At 42.6% G+C, this 27,799-nt stretch overlaps 1 protein-coding gene across 1 annotated transcript in view; it reads left to right on the forward strand.

The window, feature by feature from the left end:
• The window catches only part of CHN2 (chimerin 2), a 287,052-nt gene that overhangs the window by 120,633 nt on the left and 138,620 nt on the right, over nt 1-27,799 (forward strand). Inside the window, exon 2 of the mRNA XM_046668856.1 lies at nt 24,078-24,116. Within this exon, the coding sequence (XP_046524812.1) occupies nt 24,078-24,116 (39 nt within the window). The remainder of the gene's footprint in view (nt 1-24,077; nt 24,117-27,799) is intronic.

The raw sequence follows: 27,799 nt of genomic DNA on the forward strand, positions 1-27,799 counted from the left end.
ATTTTTAAGATGAGCCTGGACAAGATGTTTGCTTGTACTGAGAGATTCTAAGTATCAGATTCCTTTTCTACCTTCTGTTTAGTCTGTAACCCGAGGCCCATCGCTTAACTCCTGATTCTTTGCCTGTAAAATTGGTTAATGATGCCTGACTCCCGTGTTGGGACAACCAGAGAAATGTGTAATTAGTGGTTGTGAGGCACCTGGAGCCCAGAGCACCATATAAAAACTGTAAGATAATAACCAGTTTATGGCCTTAAATGCTGCCTACAACTTGACACATTTAACATTTCTTCTGAACTGTAATGTTGAAAGTTAATTTAACCATTTGGTATTTGGGCTTTTTAATTTATTCTTTAGCCTGAGATTTTTGTGTGTGTGCTTCCTTCAACCTTCCAGAGAAAAAAAGAAAAAGAAATGCTTAAAAAATCAGGACCGTCTGAGAAAATAACCTCTCCGAAGCATGTTCGATTGATTGTCAGACATGCATTCTACAGAAGTTGTGAGCAGAAAGCTGAGAGACACTCCACAGGCAAACGGATAGTTGGTGCCCATGGTAAAGCTGGTTCTTTGAGATTCCAAGCTGTGACTATTTAAAGACAGTTCATCTTGTGCAACATTTTCGTTTCTGCTCATCTTTCCAACAGTAACCCTCCTTTTCCTATTTGGAATCTGAGAAGTCTGAATAATATTTTCTGCACGGTCGTTCTTTATTCAACTTAGACAAATACTTCCTTTTTTAGGCAAGTCTGCTTGTCCCGTGTATACACTCATTTTAGATTAGATTTACAAGAGTACAGGCTAGTTTGTTTTACTCTCATGTAAAGTCTTCCCCACCCCACCCCCCCTTAATCTTAAGCAGATGAATGGCCAAAAAAGACCCAGATGGAGACACAGCAAAAGCATTTCTTTTGAGAGTTTGACTATGGCTGAATTTATATGGAGGATACAAATGTGGATAGATAAGCAAAGACATGTATATAAAGAAGGTTTTACACCAATAGTTTGGTATGAAGAAAAAATTATAAAATGCTAACTAACCATAGTTTTTATTTCGTATATCGTAACTTTAATATTGGAGCATAATTACTGGGCAAGGAAAAAACCTCCACCCTTTTATTACCATTTCCTGACATTTTAAATTATATGCTATTACTGAATTTAAAAAAAAAAAAAAGAACAGCAGAATAGGGATTATCCAGACCCTGAATCGACTCACTAATTTATAAGTCAAGTCTCAAGTAAACAGGCTTGTTTCTCCTCGGGCCTTATGCTGGAGGTCAAATGCTTACAATAGCCAAAAATAACAAGTTGAGACATGTTTTCATAATTGGAAATAAGAAAGAAATTTAGCCATCTGCTAGTGGAAAGAAAAGTTTTGCAATAAAGCTCACAGCTGCTGTCATTTCTGAAGAAACAGCTCTAAATTCTTCGGAAGACACTAATGGTGCTTACGACAGCTAAAAATCATTCAGGGCACCATTAACTAATTATGAATTACCTGGGAAATCATGTTTGTACTTATAAGGGGCCACGCGGAATCCTTTAGAAGTTGGTTAACTTTACGACTGTCTGGGGTTATTCATTGCAGATTGAAATGCTTCCTTTTCAAGTCCAAACAAGTCGAAATGAGTTGGACAACTGATTGCCTGTAAGGGAAAAAGACAGAGGAAAAGAGACTGAGTGCTCCCTTCCTTTGAAAAGCACTGCTGATCCCAAGGATGGCTTCTGGTTCCACCAAGCTTAATGGAAATTTGCTAAGCACTACAGGGAAATGAAAGAGGAGCATATCTGGCAAATTGCGTGGGTTGACAGCCATCACAAGGAAGAGTTTCACTCTTCCTCATCTTCAATGCTGACATTAAGCCTTCAGATAAGGCAAGAAAAATGGTCAGCTGCAGGCACGGCCTGCCCCTCATAATAGAAGATGGTCCGGCCAGAGATATTTTCCCATTTTTCTGATCACCTATCTTCTTGGGGCCTGTCTTTCCTTATCGGGTGTAAATTATTTGTTTGCAACATTTCTGAAATTGCTCTAAGAAGATCAATAGAAACGTGGTGGGGAAAGAGAATATAATTTCACTGCCCTCACTTCTCTGAAAGCCAGCTATTCTCACATCCTGTGTACTTCCTGCCAGCTCGGTAATAATTAATGTATAGTGTGTATTTAATCTGCAGAAACTTATCAAGAAATAAGTGCATTTAATCATTGTTTGAATGATACTAAAGCATTTTAATATTACAGTGTCTAGTCAGCAAACCTCTGCAATAAAGAAAACGTCCTTTGATTGAATTAGGTAATTTAAAGATTCCTCTTGTAATTTTTAAAACAGGAACTGTTGCATTTTTAGAAAAGAAATATTTTTCTTGAGGTATCTAGATGGCAGATGTCTGTGGTTCCCCTCTTTTTTGAACTCCCAGAGCTCTCACTGGCTGGACTCTTCCTTTCTCATCTTTCAGTGTCTGCTTTCATGTGCTGTTAATTCTCTTTTTATGTCCTAACCTGACCAGAATATAAACTCCTTGAAGGCAAGTATCATCTTCTGTATTTCTGTACTTCTCAAAGTGCCTAAATCAATAGTTTGTCAAGCAGTTGGAACAAGATTTTATGCATTTAATCACATTTAATGATCTAACCCACTTCTTATTAAAATAGTGAGTTCTATCTCATTCTATTTGAATATCATAAAGTCATCTTGAAATGTAGTGTATTTGCCAGTCTTTTTTCTAAAATGACTCTGGCCCAATTCAGCACAATGGTCTGTAGTGACGTACTTTAATCCTGGGTATATCTTGTATAAGATCATCTGGATATTACACCGAATAAGCCTGATTTGAGCCAATGTTCCTGGATTGAATGAGCTTCATCCCAGCGCACAGGGTCAGACTGGGTCATTTCTGTGCAAGTATAATTGGGAATTGTTGTTACCACTCAGAATCTTCCATGATTGGAGAACATAAGAAAGAGAGAGTGCCCCTCTTAGATGGACATTTATTTATTTATTTCAATTAATAAAGGGTTAATGAAGTTGGCCTTCCTGAAACTTGTTTTTGAAATTTAATTTTGACCACTGATTGACCTTCAAGAGACAAACTCATGTCCTTGGATGTTGTGCATGTGTTTGTGCGTTTACATGTGTATGAAAAACAAAGGAATCAGTTTAGTATCTAGGATACATCATTTAAATTCTTAGAAACCCCATAATTGCAGGTTTGTGGCATGCATATGATATGAAGAAAAGAAAAATAGCCCACTAAACTTTGAGGCCTTGCTTATGCTCAGAACACGTCATGAAAGAGTGAAGGGAGGAGTGTTGGTGATGTTGTTGTCATTTTTATTTTTAGAAAAACCAAGAGCTCAGATGAGAGCTGCCTTACATTGAGTCAGTTTAGAAGTGGTGTATGGTATAGCACGGGAAGTTTATTACAGATGTGAAATTATGTACCATGCATCAAGGGTAAATGCATATTCATGTTCTAAATTTAAACCACCAACATTTAAACGTTGCAATTGGAAGTGAATTTGCTGTTATAGCTTGTGGACTTGAAATTCTCCCTACGTTACTGTGTGGAACAGAGGCAGAGCTGTAGAAACTCAAAGGATTTGCTCCTCATCTTTGGGCAACATATTTGACTCCAGTTTATAAAAAGTGAGTCAAAAGTCTCTACAGAAATAAATGACATTAGTCCTGTTCAGGCCTTGTTTCAGGGTATTTTAGCCTTTCCTATAGTCCAGGAGATGCCAAAGGACGTCTGGCAGGGTCCTGGCAGGGGACAGAAGGCACCCTCAGCCGAGATGTTGAAGCGAAGTTAATGAACTGACTTATTTAGAAAGGTAGAGGCAGGCCAGGAGATCCAAGAGATGCTGAAGCACCCGGGGTTGTCAGCAGTGGGAAGCCATGACTACTCCCGGGGCTGAAGGGGCAACAAGAGAAAGCCATGTTACTGAAGACTGAGGACAACCGGAGCCACAAGAGAGGAGCCTGGACAGTGGTAGTCCAGGAGGGTCATATCTGCTGCCTACACTGCAGCACCGGAGCAGGGAGAGAACAGGAATAAATACCCCAGCATCTCTCTCCTCCCTCCCTCCCATTTTCTGCCCAGGCCTCCCATTGGCTGAACCCAGCTGGAAGCCAGAGGCAAGGGAGTCTAAGCAACAGGAATTGTAGAAGTTAACCTTCCCCCGACACACACACTGAGGAGACCCCCTAAGAGAAGCAGAGACCACTCCTGTCAGAGAGTCAGTTCCTCCCTTCAAACCCGGGGTTACCAACCAGTGAGTTGGCATGGGATTGGCTGGGGGATAGGAAGCACAAGGGATGGTAGAAAGAAGAGAAGTGAAAGGTCTCCCTAACAAGTCAGAACTGGGGTGGAGGATTGGCTTGTATGATCTGAAACAAATTATGAATAGTACAGGATGGTTTATATCCATAAAAAGGAGACGATAAACAAACGGCTGCATGGCGTAGTGGTTGGGAACACTGGCACCTGAGTCACACTATCCAGTTGTGACCCCAGCTTGGCCTCTTACCAGCTGGGCTCTCTGGGGCAAATTTCTCTCTGAGGCTCTCATTGCATATTTTTAAAGTAGGGATAATGATCATGCCTACCCCGTGGGGCTCTTGGGAGGCTGAAAGGAAAAGACAATTGTAAAGTTCTTGGCCTAGGACATGGTCAGCACTCGGGAAATATAGCTACTTGCTGCTAATCCAAATTACAGAGGGGATGGCTCAGTCTTGGCTGTGGTCCTGTCCTGGAAAATGTCCTTCCTTCTGCACCAGGAGTCAGAATGTGGGTGAGGATAAGGGCATGAGGAATTTACGTTTCTTAAAAGGGAGCAGGGGCTACACCCACTCGCTCCTCCCTTCTTAGAGCTGAGTGAGGGGCTTGCTTCTCTCTCAGATGGTGGGAGCCTGAGGGGCTGGGAAGGAGGAAGCAGGGAAAGTAACTAAATAAGAATGTGTGCTAGCTTCCTAGTAGGTCAGGCCTGGGCCAGGTGTGCAGAGCAACACCAGAATAGGGGAGGCACATCATGGCTGTGTGTACACAATCTTCGCCGCCATCCCACAGCAGGACCTGACCCACTCATTTCTGAGCCCACGGTCTCCATAGCTTCCTGTTGGGGCTGCTGTTGAAAGGAGTCACAGGGCCCTGCTCAGGTTCTTATTCTGAGAAAATGCCCACTCTTGGGAGAAGAGATGACACAGCGAGTGGAAGAGATACAGGCAACTAAGAGCAGATCAAGAAGAAATTGAGACCCCTTGAGAAAAAAGAATGCAATAAAGGAATCTGAGGATGGAGTGGAGTCCTCTAAATAAGCTGGCTTTCCTTTATATTTGTGTAGTTTGTAAAACAAAAGCTAGAAGCCAGTTGGATGAACATAATGGCACTAACGAACTTGAGAATTAGGGGCAGATTCTGCTCTAAATTCATGAAATCGTGGCACGGTTTCACATTGAACATGTCCTCGTCCTACCACTAGCATTCTCCTGGTGGATTTATTCTCCAGCCCGAGACTTCTTTTTGGTTTTCCAGTTTATGCCCCTCCTCCTCCCCAGCCCGCGACAAACCAGCAGCTGCAGAGGCAGTGTAGTGATAATCTCTGGATTTTCAGCAGTAATGGATAAGAGTCAGGGATGAGATGAGTGTTCGCGAGCTAGTGAGACAGGACTAGATGATAATAAAAAATACACTGTGCCATCGGGCTGGCAGTCCTTGACATGTTGAAGATTACCTGGCCTTTGACAATCAGTAGATTTGACCACCCTGCTATAAGAAAGCATTAAAATACATCTAAAAAGCCATAGGATAAACACATTCAATCTCATAGATACTTTTTCACCGCACAAGATGAGTATAGAAGATTTTGACTGATCAAATTGTGGCAATTTGACATCACGAGGCTACAATGGTGGGGAATTAGAAACATTCTTCTTGTGATTCTATTTGGAAAGAAATGGTTTTAGAAAATGTCTGTCAGATTTCTTGCTTGTCACGTCTCTGTCCCCTATGTATAAAGATTAGGGTCAAAGGACTAGAGTGGAGAGAGAAAGTCAAATGCAGAAATACTTTTCCGTGTGTGTCTACAGGAAGCCCGTGCGTGGGTGGGGGTAACTGTATACATATTGTTCGTGTTGTCTCTAGGCAGTGTTGATACTCTGAGTCATTTACTATGTGTGAGAGATAAGTTATCTTGATCAGTGGAAACCTTTAGTATAATTTGAGCATAACAGCTTTGAAAATTTGGTGATATAAAATGCATTTAGAAAGGTATCTAAAAATCTCAGTGGTGGTGAAGATCAGAGTATGCCTTCTTTCCGGAACCATCTATCCAGTGCAGTGCTGCTTACAGGAGTGGAGCAGTGGAGTCACTCCAGCATCCTCTGCCACTATGGCAGCGTGTGAGGAAAGCCTATTACAATGTAACAGATGAGTTCTGAAAATAGAACCAATTCCTAAAAAACCAAAGGTTGCATATGAAAAATGTAGAAACAGCTCCTGCTGAAGGCTGAGCCTCTTGACCTGGCAAATTATTACTAGTTTGGTATAAGTGGTCTGTGAGCACCAAGAGGAACACCAGCTTCCTGCCAGAGGATATGAAGCCCTGGACGTGGAAGCTCGCACCATGTGCTTAGACCTAGACACTGGCCATATAGGACCTTTCACTGTGTTAATTAGAGGCCCCAGATCTAGTCATTTCTGGCTGCTTCCTTTGCTTTGCCCTTTCTCAGTTTTTGAATTCTGACAGCCAAATCCTAGCCACACTAGTTAGTGGTCTGCATCAGAGCTTGCGTATGTCAGGTGAGGCACTCTGCAAATCCTGGCTAGGGAGTAGACTTCCAATATGCTCAGTTGTCCTTTTCCTTTTTAATCCCATCAGTCGGCATGTGACTGGTTGTGTAGACGTTGTGAACAGTGAAAATGACTTGCGTCACTTGAACCTTGCACTGAAAATGCACTTCCAATGGGTGGAATAGATATCCTTGAGGAGAATCTGATTTTTTTCCTCTACTTTGATAGTGGTCCCTAAGTTGGTCAATCAAACAAGCATTTATTGAGCACCTGGTGTGTACAAAGCTCTGCCTTGGGAGGTGCTGAAGAGACTTAAAGCTGCAGGGGAGCACTGGGGTTTTGGGGACACTAGGGTGGCTTTCCACTGGGATTCATACCTTGCTTTCATTCCACCAAAGCCAGGGGCCCCTCAGTGGGAGTAACCGTGGTGGCAGTTCTGCCTTGAGCATCAAGAGAGAAGGTGAGACAGCAGGTCGCCCTTGAAGAATTTCCCTGTGACCCTCACCTTGCCCCGTGATAGACTGCAAGCAGCCCTTCCATTCAGTCGGCCAGTCCCTCTTCTATTTGCCTATGCATTACAGACAGGGAAAGGTGGCTTTTGTTAAGGGACAGACTCCCAGTGGAAATGATTAACTAGCCTTTGGGAGAAAACACTCTTTTCATCAGAAACACTCAACCTACAAACCAAGAAGTCTCCTCCCTTCTCCGAATGCTTGAAGTGGAGCCAGTGTCCCAATTCTTCCCTTTATCTCCAGCTTCCTTCTTGTATCCATAATGCAGAGCCTAGCAAACTCCTACTCATCCTTCACCACCCAACTCCAATGTTGTCTCCTCTGTGCAGTCTTCCTCATCACCTTCCCAATCACCCCTGCCAGGGGCCTGGCTCTTGCCTTTATGCGACCACAGCACTTGCACACATCCCTCCTATAGACATCTTTCCATTATATTCCCTCCAGAAGTGGATGCTGCTTGAAGGAAAGAACTTTCTTACTCATCTATGCGTACCCAGCACCTCACTTGGGCTCAGGAACAGAGTGACAAGTAAATGTTTGTTATAGGGACAGATCAGGAAATTGACAACTGATCTTTCATAAAGGCACAGGTGTGTAAATATATTATTCCTCCTTGTGACAGTGCCACTGAAAATAGATAAACAGAGATTACAAGTACAAACAGCCTCAGACAGGAGGATAATGTTACAGAAAGATTTGCTTTAATATTTGGTTCCTGATCCTGGTGGTGGAAGCAGGAACTTTCGCAGACTCGATTAGGAAGACAAATGTGCCGCTGTGCAAACAGCAAGAGGATATGACTCTCCTGCCAGCCCGCGGTACAGCTGTCCCGAGTGCTATGAAGCCACGCAACACTAAGATGACAGTGGGGGACAGGGGGGGACAACACTAAGATGACAGCAGTCTGTGCTTCCTGCTCTGTTATGTAATGTAAATACTTTCTCTTTTAGGAATCATTGGGACCACTTGTTGTTTGCCTGATTCTTAACCCTTTAGCTATAGACCTGCTGATGCTGTCACCCACCCTGCCACAGCCGTGACAGGAAGCTTTCCTTCCCGCATACATTTGTTCTAGCATTTGGCATAAAAGTGATAAACACATGCTAATGCGGAGTTGAACGTTGAGCTCTCAATGAGCATCTTGCCGGTCGTGAGAGATGGGTTTGCCTGTCGCCTCTCGCTCTTGTTTCTCCTTCCTGTACATCGCAGTTGCGCTTCCTGTGCTGTTTTTGTTGCTTTGTGGTATGCTTGGGGAGATGTGTGAAGTGTTGCTCGTGTGTGTGTTTGTGATCTGTAGAAATATTTTCTCTGCAAGCGGTTATTTTTAAAGCAAGTGATAAGAAACCACAGAGCACTGAAGCCCAGGAGAGAAGCAACACTTGAGGCTCTGGTTCTCAGGCTTCAAGCACCAGGGCCAACTGCAGCCCACAGACAGCCCGGCTGGGCCCCCTCTGGTTTTACTCGGCTCACGGTGACGGGGAGGGTTGGGGATGGTCATAGAGGAAGACAGAATTAATATAATCTTAGATCTAGTAAACAGGCTTAACATTGTGAAGCAAATGTATTTAATTGGTGTGATGAAATACGATAGGTCGGCCTTCCCAAGATGACCCTTGGGTGTACATGGTATTATTTTGTGGGGTTCGAATGAGCTGGCCAACTTTGGGCAAGACGCAGGCCTCTTTGGTTCTCAGCTTCCACCTCTGTAAAATGGGATAATCCTACCCGCCTCACAGTGCGGTTTGGAGACCCCCTGTGATAACATATATGAAAGCCCACACTGTAGCAGGGCTCGTTGGAGAGGCAGGATTTGATCATGGAAAAAGGGTGAGACAGACCTAGATGTGAATACTCAGCTGTGCTATTTATTAACTATGTGACCCTGGGCAACCTCACTATTCCTCAGTTTACTCACCTGTACAATGGGACTGATAATACCTATATTACAAGTTTGTTATGATTATTAAATAAGATTGCATGTGAAACCCCTAAGAACATAGTGTAATGAAAGCCTGTCAATAGAAGTTAAAATATCTGTATCTATATTTATGATATATGCCCAGAACTATCTTTCAGAAAGACAGGTATCATCTTAAATTTTATTTTACTCAAAACCTCTCATATTGTTGGGTTTCTCTCTCAATTACTTTATTTTGAACCCCCAACTACTTTCTAGAAGAGACACAATAGACCTGAAATTACCTTAATGAGTGATAGTTTTGCCCCCTTGCAGAGGTCGCTTGATGGAATCCTTTTAAGAAAGGAGGAAATTTAACCCAGATATAATCACAAAGTGTTAAATACAATTGTAAATAAGCCCTTTTAATGGTTTTTCTTCTTCTTTTTCATACAAACAATCTAGAAGGGTATGCAGTGAAAAGCAAGTCTGTCTGCCTCTCCTGACCCTCTGTACCTGCTCCCCTCCTCGGACAGACACAGCCTCAACCCCTGGCAGTTTATTCCAGAGCCATCTGTGCCCTGCAAACCCTGAGCTGGCTGTACTTCACGTTTAAAATTTAACATCTTAGAGAGTTTTCCATATCAGCCTCCTCATTCCTTTTAGCACCTTCACAGTTTTCCATAAACACGCTTTTTAAAGATCACTTTAAAAAGCAATATAGCCAGTGGTTATGTTGTGGAGACCACCTACGGGATGAATGAAAAGCCAGCTGCTCTCACGTTGTGTGAGTAAGCGGCTGGGGCGGGAGAGGAGGTCCAGTGGCAGCATCGTATGTGGACTTTTACATTTTTTACTCTGAAAAGGTTAAGGAAGAAGCAAGTATGATGTGCTTTGGGAAAAAATGTCTTAGATGACTCAGAAAGTGACAGAGATACACATGGAGAATTTAAACAAAGTTGGTCTATGCAATGCAAATTGACGAAAGCAATATTTCTAAATTTATGTATTATACCTGATTTTAAATATGCATGCATAACTGAACTAACGAATTAAATATTATGAGTAGATATCTGATAATTTCATTAATATTGCTAAAAGTTTATGTATTAAAAACTTTGGGGGGAACCATTTCATTAGGAATATAGAGGCTGTCTTCTGCTGGGGATTGCTCAGGGCCCCCCAATATTTAGTAGTCCTGTTCTAAACAAACAGAAACCAAACAAAGTAAAGCAGGCATAGGCTAAAATGTCACCTTATTACTCAGTGAGATGGACTTGCTAACCATCGAACCCAAGAATTAAGCAAGCTTACCTGCCCCCAGGTAGGGGGACAGACCTCCCCTTCCAGGGCTGGCACAAAGCCGAGAGAAAAATTGCTTCCATCTCCCCAGGAACACAATATAGGCCAGACAGAGGCCAGGAGTACACTTACCGAGTGTCCTTCACAGGCCAGGAGTGGAGCAGAAGCCTTCCCCACTGACACTGTGTGTTTGGGCATAAACATATTCCTTTAGACTAATTCTCACCACATATATGAGGCAAGTAGGTTATTCCATGGCGTGTGAAGGGTCCACTTGTCCACTCAGGTCAAGAAGGATGGCTTTACCAGAACTGCTGGCATCAGCATGCTGCCTTATAACCTCCAGGTCCACACTCAACAGCTCTGCTCAGAGAATCCAGGAGTGGGAAGATTGCAGCTGCTCCATGACTCTGATAATTTAAGGGATCCTGGAGCTGTCTACCAGGAGAGCTCTCAGAGGGCATCTAGCCCAATTACTGTCTTTACAGATGAGAAAACTGAGGCCCATCTGGGTTGGGGTTGGGAGAGTGGCTGAAAATCACCCAATAAACTGAGAGTGGAGCCAGGCGAGAAACTCCCAGGCTCATTGATGAAGAGCGTAGTTTTCTGCCCTTGCTTAAAACACCTATCGTGAGAATTCTCCAAATTTTCCATTTATCCGGACTAGTTCTCTCCTCCATGGGTGGAAGCGTAGCCAGTGGCCCTCTGAAAGTCAAATTCAACTGCAGTTGGTTCTTTTTTTCAACCTGTAAAACCAACAATGACCTGGCAAACATGGGCCTGGGTGAGTGACTGCTGCCCTGTTCATTCTCAGTATTAATTACTATACGTATGTTAATGATTGTTATGAACTGTACAAGTTGCGAGGAAGAGCTATGCTAAACCAGAGGGCCCATTTGTTGCCAGACTGGTATCTGGTTGGTAAGGCAGGACTAGGCATGGGCTGAATATTTCTAATGACAGTGAAATTTGGGGAAAAGCCACAATAGTACCTGATACATAGAGGGCCTTTGAGAAGAAGAACAGGGATGGATGGATGGATGGGTGGATGGTTGGATGGGTGGATGAATGGATGGGTGGATGGGTAGATGGGTGGATGGATGGACAGATGGATGGATGGACAGATGGACGAATGGACAGGTAGGGGGTGGATGGGTAGATGGATGGATGGATGGATGGGTGGATGGATGGAAAGAGGGAGGGAAGGAGGGGGGAAAGAGAGAGGGAGGGATTTCAGTTAGGGAGATTTCAAGTTTTTGTTCTAAAAAAAAAGCAGAAAATTGAATAATATCATAGGTTTTCCTATTTCTCTAGTGCTGTTTTCCACAATGTTCAAACCATAGTACATCATTGAAGCAGACCAGAAATAAGAAAGAGCTGAAAATTTCACTTTCGCTTCTGCACTGCTGATTCCTCTGTGTGACTAGGGCCATAGGGAGAAAAATCAATTGGCTCTGAAGCAAAACAGATGTGGATTTGAATTCTAATTTTCCACTAACTGTGTGACCTTGGGCAAATGACTTAATCTCTTTGAGTTTCAGTTTCCTCATCGCTAGAAGATAAAAATACTTACCTTGCAGGACTCCTGTCTGTTGTATGCTTCTTTAACACTTTGAACTTTTTCTAACGTAACACTTTCATGGTTTGTTATAATTACTTGTTTAATGTTCGGTTTGCCTTCATCGCTGGACTGAAGCCACCTTGAAGGCAGGGACTGGATTTACCTTGCTCATGGCTATATCTTTACCATGTAGCACAGTGCCTGGCACATAAGTATTTCCTAAAGGATGACTGGATGGATGGATGGGTGGATGGACGGATGGATGGGTGGCTGGCTGGATGGTTGAATGGGTGGATGGGTGGATGGCTGGATGGGTGAATGGGTGGATGGGTGAAGAGATGATTCTGGAAAATTATAAGATCAGAGATAATGTATATAGGAGCCCACTTCAGAATCTAGGATGTACTAGGCACTTAAAGATTCCTTTCCACTTTTGGTGAAAGACCTCATTTCTTTATCGCTTTGAACCTTTTCTATCATAACACTTTCATAGTTTATTGTAATTACTTGTTTAATGTTTGTTTGCCTTTATTGCTGGACTGAAGGCACCTTGAAGGCAGGGACTGAATTTGCCTTGCTCATGGCTATATCTTTATCAAGTAGCACAGTGCCTGGCACATAAGTACTTGTTGAAGGGATGAGTGGATGGATGGATGGGTGGATGGGTAGATGGATGGGTGGGTGGATGGGTGGATGGGTGAATGAGTGGATGTCTGGCTGGCTGGCTGGGTAAATGGGTGGATGGGTGGAGACATGACTCTGGAAAACTATAAGATTAGAGATAATGTATATAGGAGCCCACCCCAGAATCTAGAATGTACTAGGCACTTAAAGATTCCTTTCCATTTTTGGTAGAAGACCTCATTTCCCTTTCTATCTCTGCACTAGGGCTTCCTCTATTTAACTCTGAATATAATATGGCCAACAAAATCTTTCCTTGCCAGTAGCATTGACAGGGCCGTGATTTATGAGGCGCTTTCATGAGAATTTAGTCTATCACTGCCCCAAGCACTATATATCTGAAGAGACCCAAATGTCCACAGTAACCTCAAGACACACAGAAAGGTATTATTGTAATAGAAGAAAGTGGCTTTTCTAAATGGCAGGAGTAGAGCACTGGCTGGAGGTACACCCAAATTGTCATCTCTAAAAAAGAAGACATCTCCTGTTTTAGGAAGGAGATGAATAAGAGAATAATTACCAAGAAATAGCTGAGTGAAATAATCTGTCTTTCCTCTCCATCCCAATAGCACTGTTTGGTCTAACTTTGCTATATAATGTGCCACTTTCTATCTCGTGCTGTGGTTACATGTGCGTGGCCCAGGAGCCGGATGCCCAACAGGCAGTCAGTTAGTGCTTACTGAATGAATGAATGAGTTGATGTCTTTATTTCATCTCCTAACTGATTCCTCATGGTTCGATTCTGCATCTTGCCTTTGTATCTACTCCAGTGTCTAGTGCAATATTTTGTGCCAAGTAGGCTGTAAGCTCTAGGTAAATATTTGCTGGATGAATAAATGAATGCCCAAAAGGGCTTCTGGAGGAAAGCCAGGAAGACATTCGTCTGATGAAAAGAATTTGTAAAGAGGCAGGCAAATGCTGGAAGGGAGACTGTGGCGGGTAGGGGGCAGGGAGGAGGAGAGACAGGCCTCTCAGCTGAATGGAAGTAGTGGGTGTGGGGTTGTCTCTAAAGAAATAGCAAAGGAGAAAGTGTGAGGATGATAAAGGAAGAAATTATCCACCAGGAAAGCAGCTCCATCATGCTGGGAGGAACCCACATTTTGTAGAAACTTAGGACCAGGAAGTAGGGAAGAGGGAGACTAGGGATGATGCAAGTGGTTTGGCAAGAGGTAATGACAGTGACATCCCAATTAGAGCCCCTATGTCTTCTTTTATTTCCCTCTGCCCTCGTCCCCCTTTATTGGAAAGAGATGTTCATCTCCATGGCCCTGCCATACCTCCCAAAAGAGTTGTTTACACTCACCAGTTCTCTTTTAACAACTTCCATTCACCCTTCATCTCACTTTACTGTGGCTTCTACCCACTTTCCATTGCAAAGTCATCAAAAACGCCCTTGTTGCTGAAGCGATGGGTCCTCCTCATGTTTATCTCACTGGAACAGCTTCTGATACTGTTGACCACTTCTCTCTTTCTAAGTATCTCTTGCCTTGCCTTTCATGTCACCCCATCTCATGGTTTCTCTTTTATCTCTCTGGTCTCTGCTCATTCTCCTCCTCTTCTCATCCCTTAAATGTTGGTGCTCCTTGGGGGTTCTGTCAAAGGCCTTCTTCTCTTACTCTGAATACTCATCCTAGGCCATGTCATCTACTGTAGTGGCTACAGTGGCAGTCTGTATGTTGGGGCTTCCATTTCTAGATCTCCAGCCCAGATCTCTCTTCTAAACTCCAAGCCTCTTAGGTATGTTCACTTGGCTGTCCCATAGACATCTCTTTCCAACAGGGAAAAGCCGAGCATATCACCGTCTGCCAAACCTGCTTCTCCTCTGGTCTGCCCTATTTCTGTGAGTGGCATCATTCTCCATCAAGTTGCTTATGCCAAAAACAACTCGCCTTATTTTGCCCAAGCCAGAAGTCATTTGCCCTCCTCTGCTTCTCTGTTCTTATCCAATTTATCACCAACTCATGTAGATTCTATCATCTCAGCATCTTCCAAATCCATCCCATTTTCTCCATCTCCACTGCCACCATTCAAGTTCACACTAGCGTCACCTGCCCGGGTTACTGCCCAGCTCCCTGAATGGTCTCATCCCTCCCCATCTTCCCTCCCTCCTTGCTTCTCTCCCTCCAATCTAGTTTCACACTGCAACTGGAGTGATCTTTCAAAAATAAGAACTGGGTGCTGTGTCCTCCTTGCTTACATTTCCCCTCCCTTCTAGAACAAAGGTAAGCCCTTAGCATGGTTTTAAAAGCCCTTAATTATCTGGCCCCTGCTTTCCTCTCTAATTTAGTTCCTAGCCACTCTGAGACCTTCACACACACACACACACCGTACTCTCTCGGTTTCAGCCAGCAGGCTGAACCACTTCTAGCTCTCAATGCCATGTTTGTCTTGCCTCTGGTCCTGACAGGCCACACCTTGGTCTGCAAGTCATGCTCCATGGGCACACTTGTCCATAAAGGTACTCCTTGCCATTGGCTGCTGTAGTAGATGTCTGGGTGACAGAGTACCTCTTTGACTAGGCTAACTGTGCTATGGTACCAGAAGTTACTAATGCATCTCTCAGTCGGTGGGGACCCTAGGCCTTGTTGGTAGACTCTACTTCTCTGGGACAACCCTTGAAGGAACCCTGGACAAGGCTGCTCAAGGCCAGAAGTAACTGGCCAAGGCATGGAGAAGTGCCAAACTGCCCTAGCCCCACCTAGCCTTCCAAAGATTGGAAAGTTCTGCCATAGACATTCCTCTTAAACATCCTCTTACTATACAATTACCTCCTTATTTGTTTGTATCCCCCAACAGAGTGCAAGTTTTGAGTCAGGGAACAATGTCTTTCGCTTACCCACTCTTTATTGAGCACCTACTATATCCTGAGATACACCAGTCAGGACCATTTCAGTTGTCCTGTTTGTGCCCAACCGAGGGGAAGAGTAGGGGCTACACCAATCCTGGACTCCCTTCACCAGGCCATGTGCTCTGGCTCCAGGCCGTGTGTCCCAGACAAAGCATCTTTCTCACACACAGGCGCTATCCAATTGCCAACCCGTGCACCTGTCTGAAAGGGATGCCTTTTTCTAACTCAGAAAATGTACTCAATAGGCTAATGGTGACCCAGACATCAGAGAACAAGATAAATGAGGTGCTTGCTCTCATAGAGCTATCTGTCTGGCCTGGGGAGACAAAATATAAACAAAGAAATATATATGCACATAGTAAAATAATTCAGATAGCAAAAAGGCTCTGCAAAGAGATAAAGAGGGTATCTGGGAGACAGCGTTAGATTAGATGGTCCAGGAAGACGTCTCTGAGGAGCCAGAACACTTAAGCTGAGATCCAGATGATAGAGAAGCTGGCCATGTGGAAATCAGAGGGAAGAGACTGTGTAAGATCTCTAAGAACGGGATGATCTTGATGTGTTCAAGGATCAAAAGAAAGGCGAGAGTGGTTGAGGCATAGGGGGCCCGAGGGGAGACATGAGATGAGGAGGGAGAGGTGGCCAGGGGCCAGATCACGCAGAGCTTCATGAGCCTTCCTGCCTTGCTCACTGAGGCGCGCCCGGGGCCTGGCTCATGGTATTTATTCAGTAAATACCTGTTGAACGGAAGAATCTCATCATACCTCTGCAGTTAGTGGCCCAGAACAGAAACTCTGTGTGGCCCCAGTGCCCTCTAGTGACCACAGACCCCAGCTCAAGGCCCTCAGTGGCTTCATCGTCTTCAGAAAATCTCAAATTAGCCTTCACCTTGGGGCCCAGCCTGAGGGCCCAGCAGTAGTTTCTGGAAATTGTCTTATTAACTAGTCTCTGCAACTTGGATTAAATCAGTTACCAAAGTCCTTGATACAAGATCCACAGTCAGATGCACCCCAGGCCTTCATTCCTTACGAAGACAATGCATGGATGCCTAATTTCTCAGGGGGATGCAGGGGACCTGTACAGGCGACAAGCATTACAGCACATTTCTGAATTCCTTAGCCAGCGTGACTGCAGAAAAGCTCTGTGACAGCCTTCACGTTTCAACGTTTTTTGGCAGTTAGGATCATCTCCCTGCTCAGGGGCGGCACCGTTTGGCTGGAATGGCCTAACAAGACCACAGCCACGGCTGCATGCTCTCGCCCCTCACATCCTTCTGAAGACCCAAGCTTGGGCATCGTGGGTGTGTTGAGGCCGTGTTGCCATGTGTGCACAAACATAACATACTAGTGCTGTCCTTGTTCACTTTCACTTGGATCCCAACCCATTCTGGGCCCTTTAAGCTAATCACCCAACACATTCTGAACTGTCATCTCATTGTGAGGCTAGCCTACACCCGATTGAAAAACCTGTTTTCACCCAACTTCCCTGGAAAAAGTCCACAAACTGCAGCCCATTTGCAAATGTGTGCACGGATAAATCAAAAGTAACAGCAGAGCCTTGCTCTTCTGGGAGAGGGGATGGCAGAGGGAGGAATCCAGTCTTCCACCCCCTATTTCTCAAGTGATCCCCCTGATGCAATATATGCAGCTTTGTTTGAAATATTCTTAAGGATGAGTCATCTCCGACTTCCATGGTGGATCATTCTCTAAATTGGTGAATCTTTCACTCTTCTCATTTTCCAAAGCCCCTGCGTGTGTTTTTCTGTTAGTCTAGTCATACTCCACCGAGCCAAGGGAGGGAATCTGGCTCTCCTTGATGTTTACGGGTATTTCCTCTTTAGTTGTCACTTACCCAAGCATAGCACATGGCGGTCTCTAATTTTTCTTCATTAATCAGTCCCCAAATTCCTTTACACTTGCTCCTCAGGTGGTGCCATCCAGTCAACATGTTTCTGGAGCTGCAAATGCGTGGAAAAATATAGCCTTCCAGCTGCAGCCACCAGAACATGTGGGAGCAGCGTGTTTTCCCTTCCCTCCATGACCATATGTTTCCACAGGTTCACTCCCAGAAGGTTCCAAGCTCTGTTTGTTTCCCTGCAAATGCATACCTATTTCATCTGTATATTTTCTAAGTGAGTCTTAAAGGCATCAAAAAATTAAAATGTGCAGTGATGATAGCCAGTGTTGGTGAGGGGGTGGGGAAATCTCTTTCACACATTGTGGAGAGTTCCAATTGATACAATGTTTTGAAGGCCCTTTTAACAATTGCATTTAAAATAAAAAATACACAAACCCTTCCCCCAGCAGTTCAACTTCCCACAATCTATATTACACATGTAACATATCTTTGCAGCATTGTTTATAGTAGCGAAAAATTGAAAATAACCTAAATGTTCGTCAGTTGGAAACTATTACATAAACGAGTTAAATACATTTTTGGTATTATACAGTGAAAGACAGTTAAAAAAATAATAAAACAGATCTGTGTGTACTGACGTGGAAAGATGCCTAAGAAATATCATTAAGTTCAAGAGCAAATTGCAGGGCAGTATATATGATATGAGACTATTTTTACAAATTTTTATTCTAGACATTTACAGGACAAAATCTGGAAAGATTCACATAAATCTAATAATGCTGCTTTTCTCTGAGCCTGGGCACTTTCTAAGAGACATTTTTAAATTGTTGGACTTTTTCTGGTTTTTAACAATAAATGTGTATTCTTTTTAAGTTTAGTAAAAGAATAGAGATATTACATTATTTTTGTCATGTTCTTGATCTAAAAGATGGCTTTTTGTGACATGTGCTCTCTTGCTCCTGTTGTCGCCTCCTTGGGTCTCAGACATTGAAGAGCTTTCCACGTGGTGATCCCAGAATTCTTTATCCTCCCCCCAGTTCAGAACGGCAGCCTGCCTTGTCAGGGTTCAGTTACTGTAGCACAGAAGGTTTTCTCAAGATCGCTTCCAAATTTTAGCCTGCACCTCCAGGCCCCCTGAACCAGCTTTTCTTTTGTATAGAATGTTCAGATTCTTTGTGGGCTATTTCACTGGAGTGGTCTTATTACCTGTTTTTGTAAGGTTCTGATCATCTTCTAAGCCTCTATATCTTTTTTCCCCCTCTTTCCTGAAAGGAGATCCCTGCTTCCCAGCCTGCTTAGAATTGCTCATGAACATTTATTTCACAGAATTTTTAAAGGAGGACCAAGGGGGTTGGGCATAGCCTTTTGCTACAGAAGCCGTGGTCTCTTCTTTTGTCTACAGCTCTTCCTGCACTAACACTGTACACGCTGCGTGTGTTATTATAAGAATGATTTTTGTTGAGTCTTTTTACTTATACTTCAGTTTCAAGGTGGTGATTTATTTAGACAGCATGTTAAAAAAACAAAGAAAATACCTAGTTAGGGCTGGCCTGGTGGCACAGTGGTTAAGTTTGCACACTCTGCTTTGGTGACCCGGGGGGTTCCCTGACCTCGATCTTGGGCATGGACCTAGCACTGGTTATCAGGCCATGCTGTGGCAATCATCTCACATTTAAAGTAGAGGAAGATAGGCACAGATCTTAGCTCAGGGCCAGTCTTCCTCAGCAAAAAGAGGAGGATTGATGGTGGATGTTACCTCAGGGCCAATCTTCCTCAAAAAAAAAGAAAAGAAAACACCTAGCACTTCCATTAATTAGTTTCCCATTCATTTTAATTTTTGTGCAAGCAAAGTGAACATAAAATTAGAAAATGCAGGTACGCAAAAGAACAGAAAAATAGAAGTCACCTCTATTTTCACTATCGTCTATAGCAACTGTTAATAATTGGGTTTTTATAGTCTTATGGATAATTTCTATGTATATAAATGTTTATCTTTTCTTAAAAATGGGATCATATTAAAAAAGTAAGTAAATGTCCCCCCAAAATGGGATCATATTTAATAAATTGTTTTGTAACACAAGTTGTCTAATACTTAATGTAGCATGGATGTTTTTCTATATCATTAAAGACAGATAATAATAACAGCAGATAAAAGAGTTTACTACATGCCAGGCAGCAGACTATGTATTTTATACATATTAACCCATCCTATCCTCACAAAATGCTACATGTTGGGTAGTATTATTACTCTCATTTTATAGATTAAAAACCTGAGGCACAGAGAGGTGAGATAACTTGCCTAAGGTCACACAGCTACTTAGTGACAGAGCTAGGTTTTGAATGTAAACAGTCAAGCTCCAGAGGCCACACTCTTGACCACAAAGCTCTGACCCACACCATCGTTTTCATGGCTATCGTATATGATAATTTATTCAATCACTCTCTTCTTTCTGGGCTGTTCCATTCACTATGATATGCAAAGCAGCAACGAACACCTTGTTCATATATCCATCTTTGTGGGTGTACAATTGCTACCTTAGGCTGAATTCCCATGAATAGAATTGCTGAGTCGAAGGATTTACACATGTTTTAAAGTTTGGATACATATTAGTCAATGTTTTTAAGGAATATATTTTCTAAGCCTCATTGATCCTTATAATTTATGGTTCCTTTCAAAAAATGTGTAACTGTCTCCTGGGTTCAGTGCCAGTTTTGTCTTAGAACGTGGAGCTGCTTGTGTTCTCTTCGTCTCCTTCCCTTCTGCGTTATACCCGTCTCTCTAAAATATTTAACAAAGGAATACACTTTCCAAAAGCGTTATGCCTCGTGGTGTCGGTACTTCGGTAACTTGCCCCTCCTGGACTTAGCTATTGGATGGAGGGATGCGCATAGGTGGAATACTGTCCCACCATTTGACTTGAGGACGATTTTCATACTGCTAGTTTTCTTTCTTTTCTGTTTTATTTTTCCCTTCAAGCTTTGAAAAAGCTTGAAGAATTGCACGAGAATTGAAGTAACAAATCTGTTACACAATCCTTTTTTTCCGGATTTCAGTCTCTGTACATTAGGGGGGACTGCCTGCCGAGGGTGACTGATGTGTCAGAGGCCTGGAAGGCAGAGCTCTCTGCTCTAATGCCACCTCTGCCTCTCACTTGTTTGATGACCTTGAGAAGCCACTTAATCGTTCTGCATTTCATTTTCCTCATTTGGCAAATGAGGAAGATGAACTAAATGACCTAGAAAACCTAATCCAGGTTAGAAAAAAAAAATGTCAGGCTATCCAAGACTGAAGTAGATCTTTGAAAAATATTGTATGCAGTGGGGGCAAAGGTGCGTGTTGGTAGGGCGGTGTTGAAGGCTGCTGAAGATTTGTTTCGACATATTAAAAGTATTTCGTGCCGTGTCGCTTGGCCGAGGCCTCCTAACAGTGCACTTTAGTGGTTTGTGAAACGTGTCTCTAAGACCAAGGTAATTATAGTTGTTCCACTGAAGCATGACAAATGGCCTCTCGCTTTGAATTCTTTTATGAGAAGGAAAAATATTCCGTGACAACAGCACTGGAACTTAATTACAGGCTCCAGATCTGGGGGCAAGAATAGAGACAGTCATTGGCTGTGGTCAAGGGAGAGAGGACAAGAACATGAGCTCACCTGGGAAGAGCCAGAAAAGAGTGATGAACACTGACCACAGCGCACTAACAACATAAGTGGGGCTTCATGGAGAATTTGCTTTTTGCCAAGTGCTGTCTCAAGAATTTTATATATATTATCTCATTTAATTCTCACAGTAACCCTAGGAGACAAGTCATGGGATAGGTGCTTTTATTTTTTCTGTTTTATAAAGATGAGTATTGGGAGGCCCTTAAAAGAAATTAAGTAACCTACTTCGAGTTATTCAGCCAGTAATTGTCAGAGGTGATACTTGAACACTGAGAGTCCATTCATTTATTTAACACATGTCTTTTGAATGTTTGTTATATGCCAGGCACCCTTCTAAGGGCTGGTGAGGCAGACGTGAATGAGGCAATTCCTGTTTATATGGAGTTTGGCTTATAGTAGGATGAGACCAGTAATAGCAAGCCAACCAATCAATAAATAATTTCAGATGGTAATAAGCACTGTGGAGGAGAGTGACTGGGGTTGGGGAAGACCACTTCACACAAGATTGGCAGGGAAGGCCCCTGGGAGGTGACATTTGAGCTGAGCCCTACGTGATGGAGCAAGTCAGCCATGCCAAGACCTGTTGGAGAGCATTGTACATGGAGAGTCCACAAGGGCACAGGCCGGGGGCTGGGAAGAACATGGCTTGTTCTAGGAACAGAGTGAAGGCCAGTGTGGTTGGATGATAAGTTAAAAAGGGAAAAGTGTCTGCAATGGAGTCAAGAGGTGGCAGGGACCAGATGACATGGGGCCTTGTAGGCCGTAGTAGGATGTTTGCACTTTAATCCAAATGCGAAGGGAAGACTTTAGAGGGTTTTAAGCAAGGGAGCATTAAGATCTCCAGTCTCTCTAGGCAACTTTCTTTACCTCTATGTTATATTGTCAACAAGGGACAACTGGAAAGGGATAAATTGTTCCTGCAGCAGGCAGGGCAGCCTGGACGAAAGTTAAAATGCTAAGAGCTAGTGTTTAAGAGGAAACAGAATTCTAGGTTTTTCACAGATCAAGAAGACATAACAGACAGTGAGGGGTTATCTAATCTAAATTTCTAACTTTAGGTAAGAAGACCTTAGGAGATTCAAGGTGAGCGTCTCAGCTATACTTAAAAACCTGCATAAAAGAGATGACGTCTTTTTTGCGGGGGGTACCTTTCCTCAGCACGTGGAAAATTGCACTCTGCAGAAAGTTGTGCTGAACATCTAGAGCACTTCTTGGTCTGGGAGTTGTGCTGACCTCATAGCATAAATCTCATCCAAAATCACAATACATTACAACTTTGTAGAGATGACATCTCGGGGATCTGCATTTCCATGCAGTCTGTCGTGTGTGTGTTTGTGTGTGTGTGTGTGCGTGTTGATCTTTATCTTTGAAAAAAAATTTTAGAAGATGTCATCAACATTTAACATACAGGACCCGGCGTTTCTGGTGAGGTGGCATTGTATGGGTGGTTCTGGAATTTTATTGTAAACTTGGCAACTTGATTTATTTTATTTGAATGCTCTTTATAAACACTCATGTTAACCCACTAAAATTGGTTTGTATCATATAAAGGATGAAATTAATTGCACGTTTAGGTTAAAAGCTCACTATTACAAGATACTGTTCTCTTACTTCAACAAAAGTATTGAGTTTCACTTTTATTCGGCAAACTAAGTTGGAATAACAACATAAACCGTTATTAAAGCACTGTATTTGTGTGTGTGCCTATGTAGCTCATTATCCATAGGTAGGGACCTGACTACCCAGGCCTAACGATATAAATTTATTTGTGTGAAATTACCTTTGGAGGCATTTAGTGGCCTCTGGGCTAGTAGGGCCCCAGAGAGCAAGATATTAATTGTGAAAGAATCTATTTTAAGCTACCCTTGTGTAATTGAGTAGGATTTGGGGAAGTTCACTACTCATGTTAGTTCATATTTATAAGTAGCATATTTGTTTCTCAGGAGGGGAAAAATTCTCAAATTATCTTACTGGATGAGGCTAGAAAAGTTCTATTCCCTTGCATGAAAGTAGGATGTGACCGCGCAGGGACAAGGACAGGGTAAGGACAGCTCTGTGATGGCGTGGAGTGCAGACGACAAAAAGCAGAGTCTCCTCATCTGAAGGAGCTGAATTAGAGAGCTGTTAAGGTGCCCACAGCTCAACCCTCTGTGATTTGGGAAAAGTGTTTCCCCCTCCGGCTGTTCGAGCTGGAGTACATTTTACCCAGGCCTCAGCTACCAGCTCAGGAAGACTCTCATCGCTCCGCCAGAATTATAAATTCAGCTGTCAGCGCGAGGCTTGTTGAGTTGACTGAACAAGCAGAGTTCCTCCCATTGTCTGTTTTCTAGCTTGATGAATAACAATTTTGTCCTCTCCATTTTGTTGTAACTCTTTCACTCTGACACTTCTGATTGCTGAGTGGTTTTCTGGAAATTTCCAAAGTCACACACTGCAGTAAATTCAAGGAGATAATGTGATTCCAATTGAATCATCAGTGTCTCTACTGTCAGACCTAGTATTTTAGGAGTTCAGTTGGTCGAGTTGCACAACTTCCCAGATTTAATATTACATACTTGCCACTCGGCGTCTTGCCCTCAAGTCTTAATAAATAGGCTAAAGGTCTGATTGGAAACTGTGAGATAAATTATATGTTTATTATGCCAAGTTAAGTAAATACTGTTTGAAAGGATTGCTGGAGGGGACAATCAAGTTAATTGCTTTAAAAATCTTTTTTGATTTACTGGGCTCTATGAAAATGGCTAAGCAATTGATTCTGTCATGTAAGAGATCTGAAGACAGTGGTGTTGGGTCCACAGGGTTGCCATGCACATTTCCTCCCTCGTGCCTGGAACTGTCCCATAAATGAGTGGAGAGGCCCCCTGAGGCCAGAAACCAAGTACTGCTGACAGACTGTTTTTCCTCCAGAGAAGACGCATGTTGACAGTTTGACGTGCAGGCTGACGGATTGATTTCTTTCTTTTTATTCTAGATGCCGAAGAATACCAGCCTCCGATATGGAAATCGTACTGTGAGTATCTGAAATGATAATGTCCTCAGAAGTCTCCAGCAGGCTTGCCTTTTGAACAATTCTTGCCATTGATTTAGTGCACATAAGCGGTCCCACATCGCAGCACTGATCACCCAAATCCTTCTTTTTCCACTCACAAGAGATGTTGGTCAGAGGGGACTAGAAAAGCACTCTCCCCTGGCTGGGACCCTCGAGAGCTGGCTGCCTGTGACCCACTTCAGAAATGCTTAGAAAAAAGGAAATGTACACTCTGACTCTCTACCTTTCAATTGAGAGCTTTCTTTCTTTCTCTTCCTTCCTTCCTGCCTTCCCTTCCTTCCTTCCACAGTTGGTCAGCAAGGGTAAATTTGTTGACTTCCATGAGTTCTGTTCTTGGCCAATCATCCTAAAGCTGTAACATCATATGAGATTTACCACAAAAAAAATTAGCAAAACTATAGCACAGAATTATGTTTGATCACTAAGGGCAACTCCTTAGAAACAGACATCATTATCTGATCATCAGCCACCAGTTCAACTCCCCTCAGGAAGGCAGGCAGTTGTCATCACCTCAAGCTTATTGTCTCTTTCCTCAGTGTCATCTGCCTGACTAAGTAATTCTCCTGTTAGAGTGGGGAGGAGTGTGGTAGGATGGAAGCCCACTGGGCTCAGAGCTGAGGGACACAGTTCTTGTTCAGGCTCTACTTCTAGGCAGCAACAATAAGAATAATTCTTGCTATTGTTATTGATCTTGCCCTTGTTTCTATGCCCATTGAGACCTGCTGTGGGCCAGCTACTGCGCCAACTGTGCGCTTGAACTCTCAAATTCTCACCACAGTCCTAAGCAACGGGTACCGTTGTTATCTCCATCTCGCATACAAGGAAACCACAGCTCAGGGAGGTTCAGTAACTTGGCAAAGGTTTTACAAAAAGCGTTGGAGCGGCATTCAGAGTGGAACCCAGAAGCAAGTCTGACCCACAGCCTGCAAGTCTCCAAGACTTTTTTTCTTTCTATTTAAAATTTTGTACATAAATACATAAATAAGTATACACATGCACACAGAGACACACACATGTATATACATATGCCTATGGATATATATGTTTGTTACAAAAGCAATACAAAGCTACATTAAAAAATAAACTACCGGAATACGTAAAGCTGAGAGTAAAAATTTCCCGTAATCCACAAACGAGCCCCCACTCTGTATTCCACGCCTCTTTCCTGCTCCCTAGTAGCTGACCCCTGTCAATTTTGGGAGGCATATCCTTCTACGTGTTTAAAATACACATACCTTATATTAAGGCATTATGTTGTTGTTATTTCCTTTTGTAAAAATAGGTTTATGCTGCACTTGGTGACCTTCAACTTGCTCATGTCACTTCACAAATATCGTTTCTATCTTTCCATGTCAGCATATGTAGAGGTACCTCGTTCTTCATTACAGGAGTCTGTTCTTCCATCTGTGAAATAAAGGGACGGTGCTGGGTCTCTAAGGGCTCTTCCACTCTAATGTTCTGCATTCTGATCTTCTGTTTTAAAAGGCAGTACTAATGACTTAGTAATTGGATGTTTTTGTTTGTTTGTTTCCTAATGGAGTGTGAAGTGCTCTGACAGTAAATCAACAAAATATCTGTAGTGAGAGGTGCTGGGTGTTCCATGACTTACTATTCCTTGCACACTGCCTTGCACACAGCCTTGCATACATTAACTACCCAATAAATATTTGTTGAGTGAATGCCACCGCAGAGAGCTTTACTGAAGCAAAACAATGGCATTGGCTCAAATTCATTTCGCCTTTTGCAAAGAGACCTTGGGCCACCCAATATATCTCTTAAATGTACTTCTGTGTCCTAAGGAAGCTAGAAAACACCTTGCTAATTATATGTTCACAGTATCAATTTTACCCTAGAGTAAAATTGGTTTTAAGTCTGATTTGGGGGTCTAACCCAGTTGTGGGGTTTTTTAAAAAATTTGTTCTAGAATCATAAAACTTCAGATGCAGAAGGGATGGTTGAAGTCATTTATTACAAACCTAATGGCATAAATGAAATTCCTCTCTATTGCACCTAACTAATTGTCATCCAGTTTCTATTTGAGGGCCTCTAGTGACGTGGAACTCCAAAACTGAGGGACCTATGCCTTCAGTAGGCCATCTGTGGCATCAAAAACACATTGACCAGAGACCTACAGAGCACCACTGAGAAAGAATTCTCTTTTGGTTGTCCTGGATCCATGAATTGTTTGGGTTTGCGTGTTGGACCACTTATAAACTCACCTGACAATATTATTCCCAAGCTCCTGCTATTGCACGTTAATCCCAAGATTGTCGTCCACTCATTTGGTCTTTCAGCAAACAATGAATACCTTCTGAATGTCAGAGAATAAGTATTAGGAATCAAAAATGAATAAAATGTGGTCCATACTTTCCTCCAGTTTACAGTCTAGTGAAGAGGCAGATGTAAACCAACTAACTTAAAATGCAAATGAATTTTAGTAATAATATACTACTACTGTACCTCGGGGACTAGAGGAGCCTTTCTAGAAGAGATTAAATTTTCACAGGAATCTTGAAGGAGGAATAGGAGAAGGACACTGAGGGCTTGCAGGACTTCATGAGATACTTTTAAAATCCAAATACACTATAATCATAGCATTTTCCTGATCTGAAAGCCCAGCAAATTTCAGAATATGAAATTTGTTTTGTTTTAAATAACCTGTTGGCAAACCCATTCCCAACCCCAGGAATCACCAAGCTCTTCTTTTTGAAAGATCACAAACCGTCTTTTGAGAGATTAATTTTAGATATTGAAGTAAATTCGTTAGCATATCATTTATGGAATCCACATCTTTCCATCATACACTTTTTTTTTTAACTTTAGTGATTATTTGTTACTTTGAAATCTTTCCTATATTTACTGGATGCAGTATATTTTTGCCATATTAGAGGATTAAAAATTAGGTTTAAAAATTTAAACCATATTAGGTTTAAAAATTTAAAGTCATGATATTCAATTATTAGAGAAGTATAGAAGTATGTCTTTGCTTTCATTATTTCATAACTTTGACTTATTTGATATCAGAATATTATCATGAAGCATTAGTCCCAATTATGACATTATTCCTAAAATAAAATTAGTCTACTTCATAATGATTCACTTTAAGGAGCTGTGTCTGAGTTTTAATGCTAATTGCAATGCTCTTGGGTGCAAGTAGCGGAATCATCTGCTCAATCACATTGATTGACTTAAGCAAAAAGTCTAAGGGCATTGTCTTCAGGCCTGACTTGTTCCAGCAACTCAAATGACATTACCAGAACCCAGTGTGTCTCTCCTCCTTTTTTGGCTCTACTCTCCTAGGTTTGGCTCTGCTGTTAGTAGACTCCTCCCTTGTGATCCCCAGATAGCTACCAACAGCACCAGGGATAAGGCCTCCTCATTCAAGAGCAACAGGCAAAGAGACAGTTTACTTTCCTGACACTTCAAGCCAAGTCTTAGCACTGAGTCTCAGATTGACCTGAGTCACCAATTTTGACTCCGTCACTGTGGTCAGAGAGTTGGGATATGCTAACTGCCCTAAAGCAAGCAGGGACCACCACTGAAACTCTGATGGGGGTGGGAGGACCAATCCTATATCATACACATGACTAGAAAATTTGGAGTACTATTGGAATGGGGAAGATGGAAATGGATGCTGGGAAGGC

This window comes from Equus quagga, chromosome 8, assembly GCF_021613505.1.
Source record: "Equus quagga isolate Etosha38 chromosome 8, UCLA_HA_Equagga_1.0, whole genome shotgun sequence".
NCBI classification, from domain to species: domain Eukaryota; kingdom Metazoa; phylum Chordata; class Mammalia; order Perissodactyla; family Equidae; genus Equus; species Equus quagga.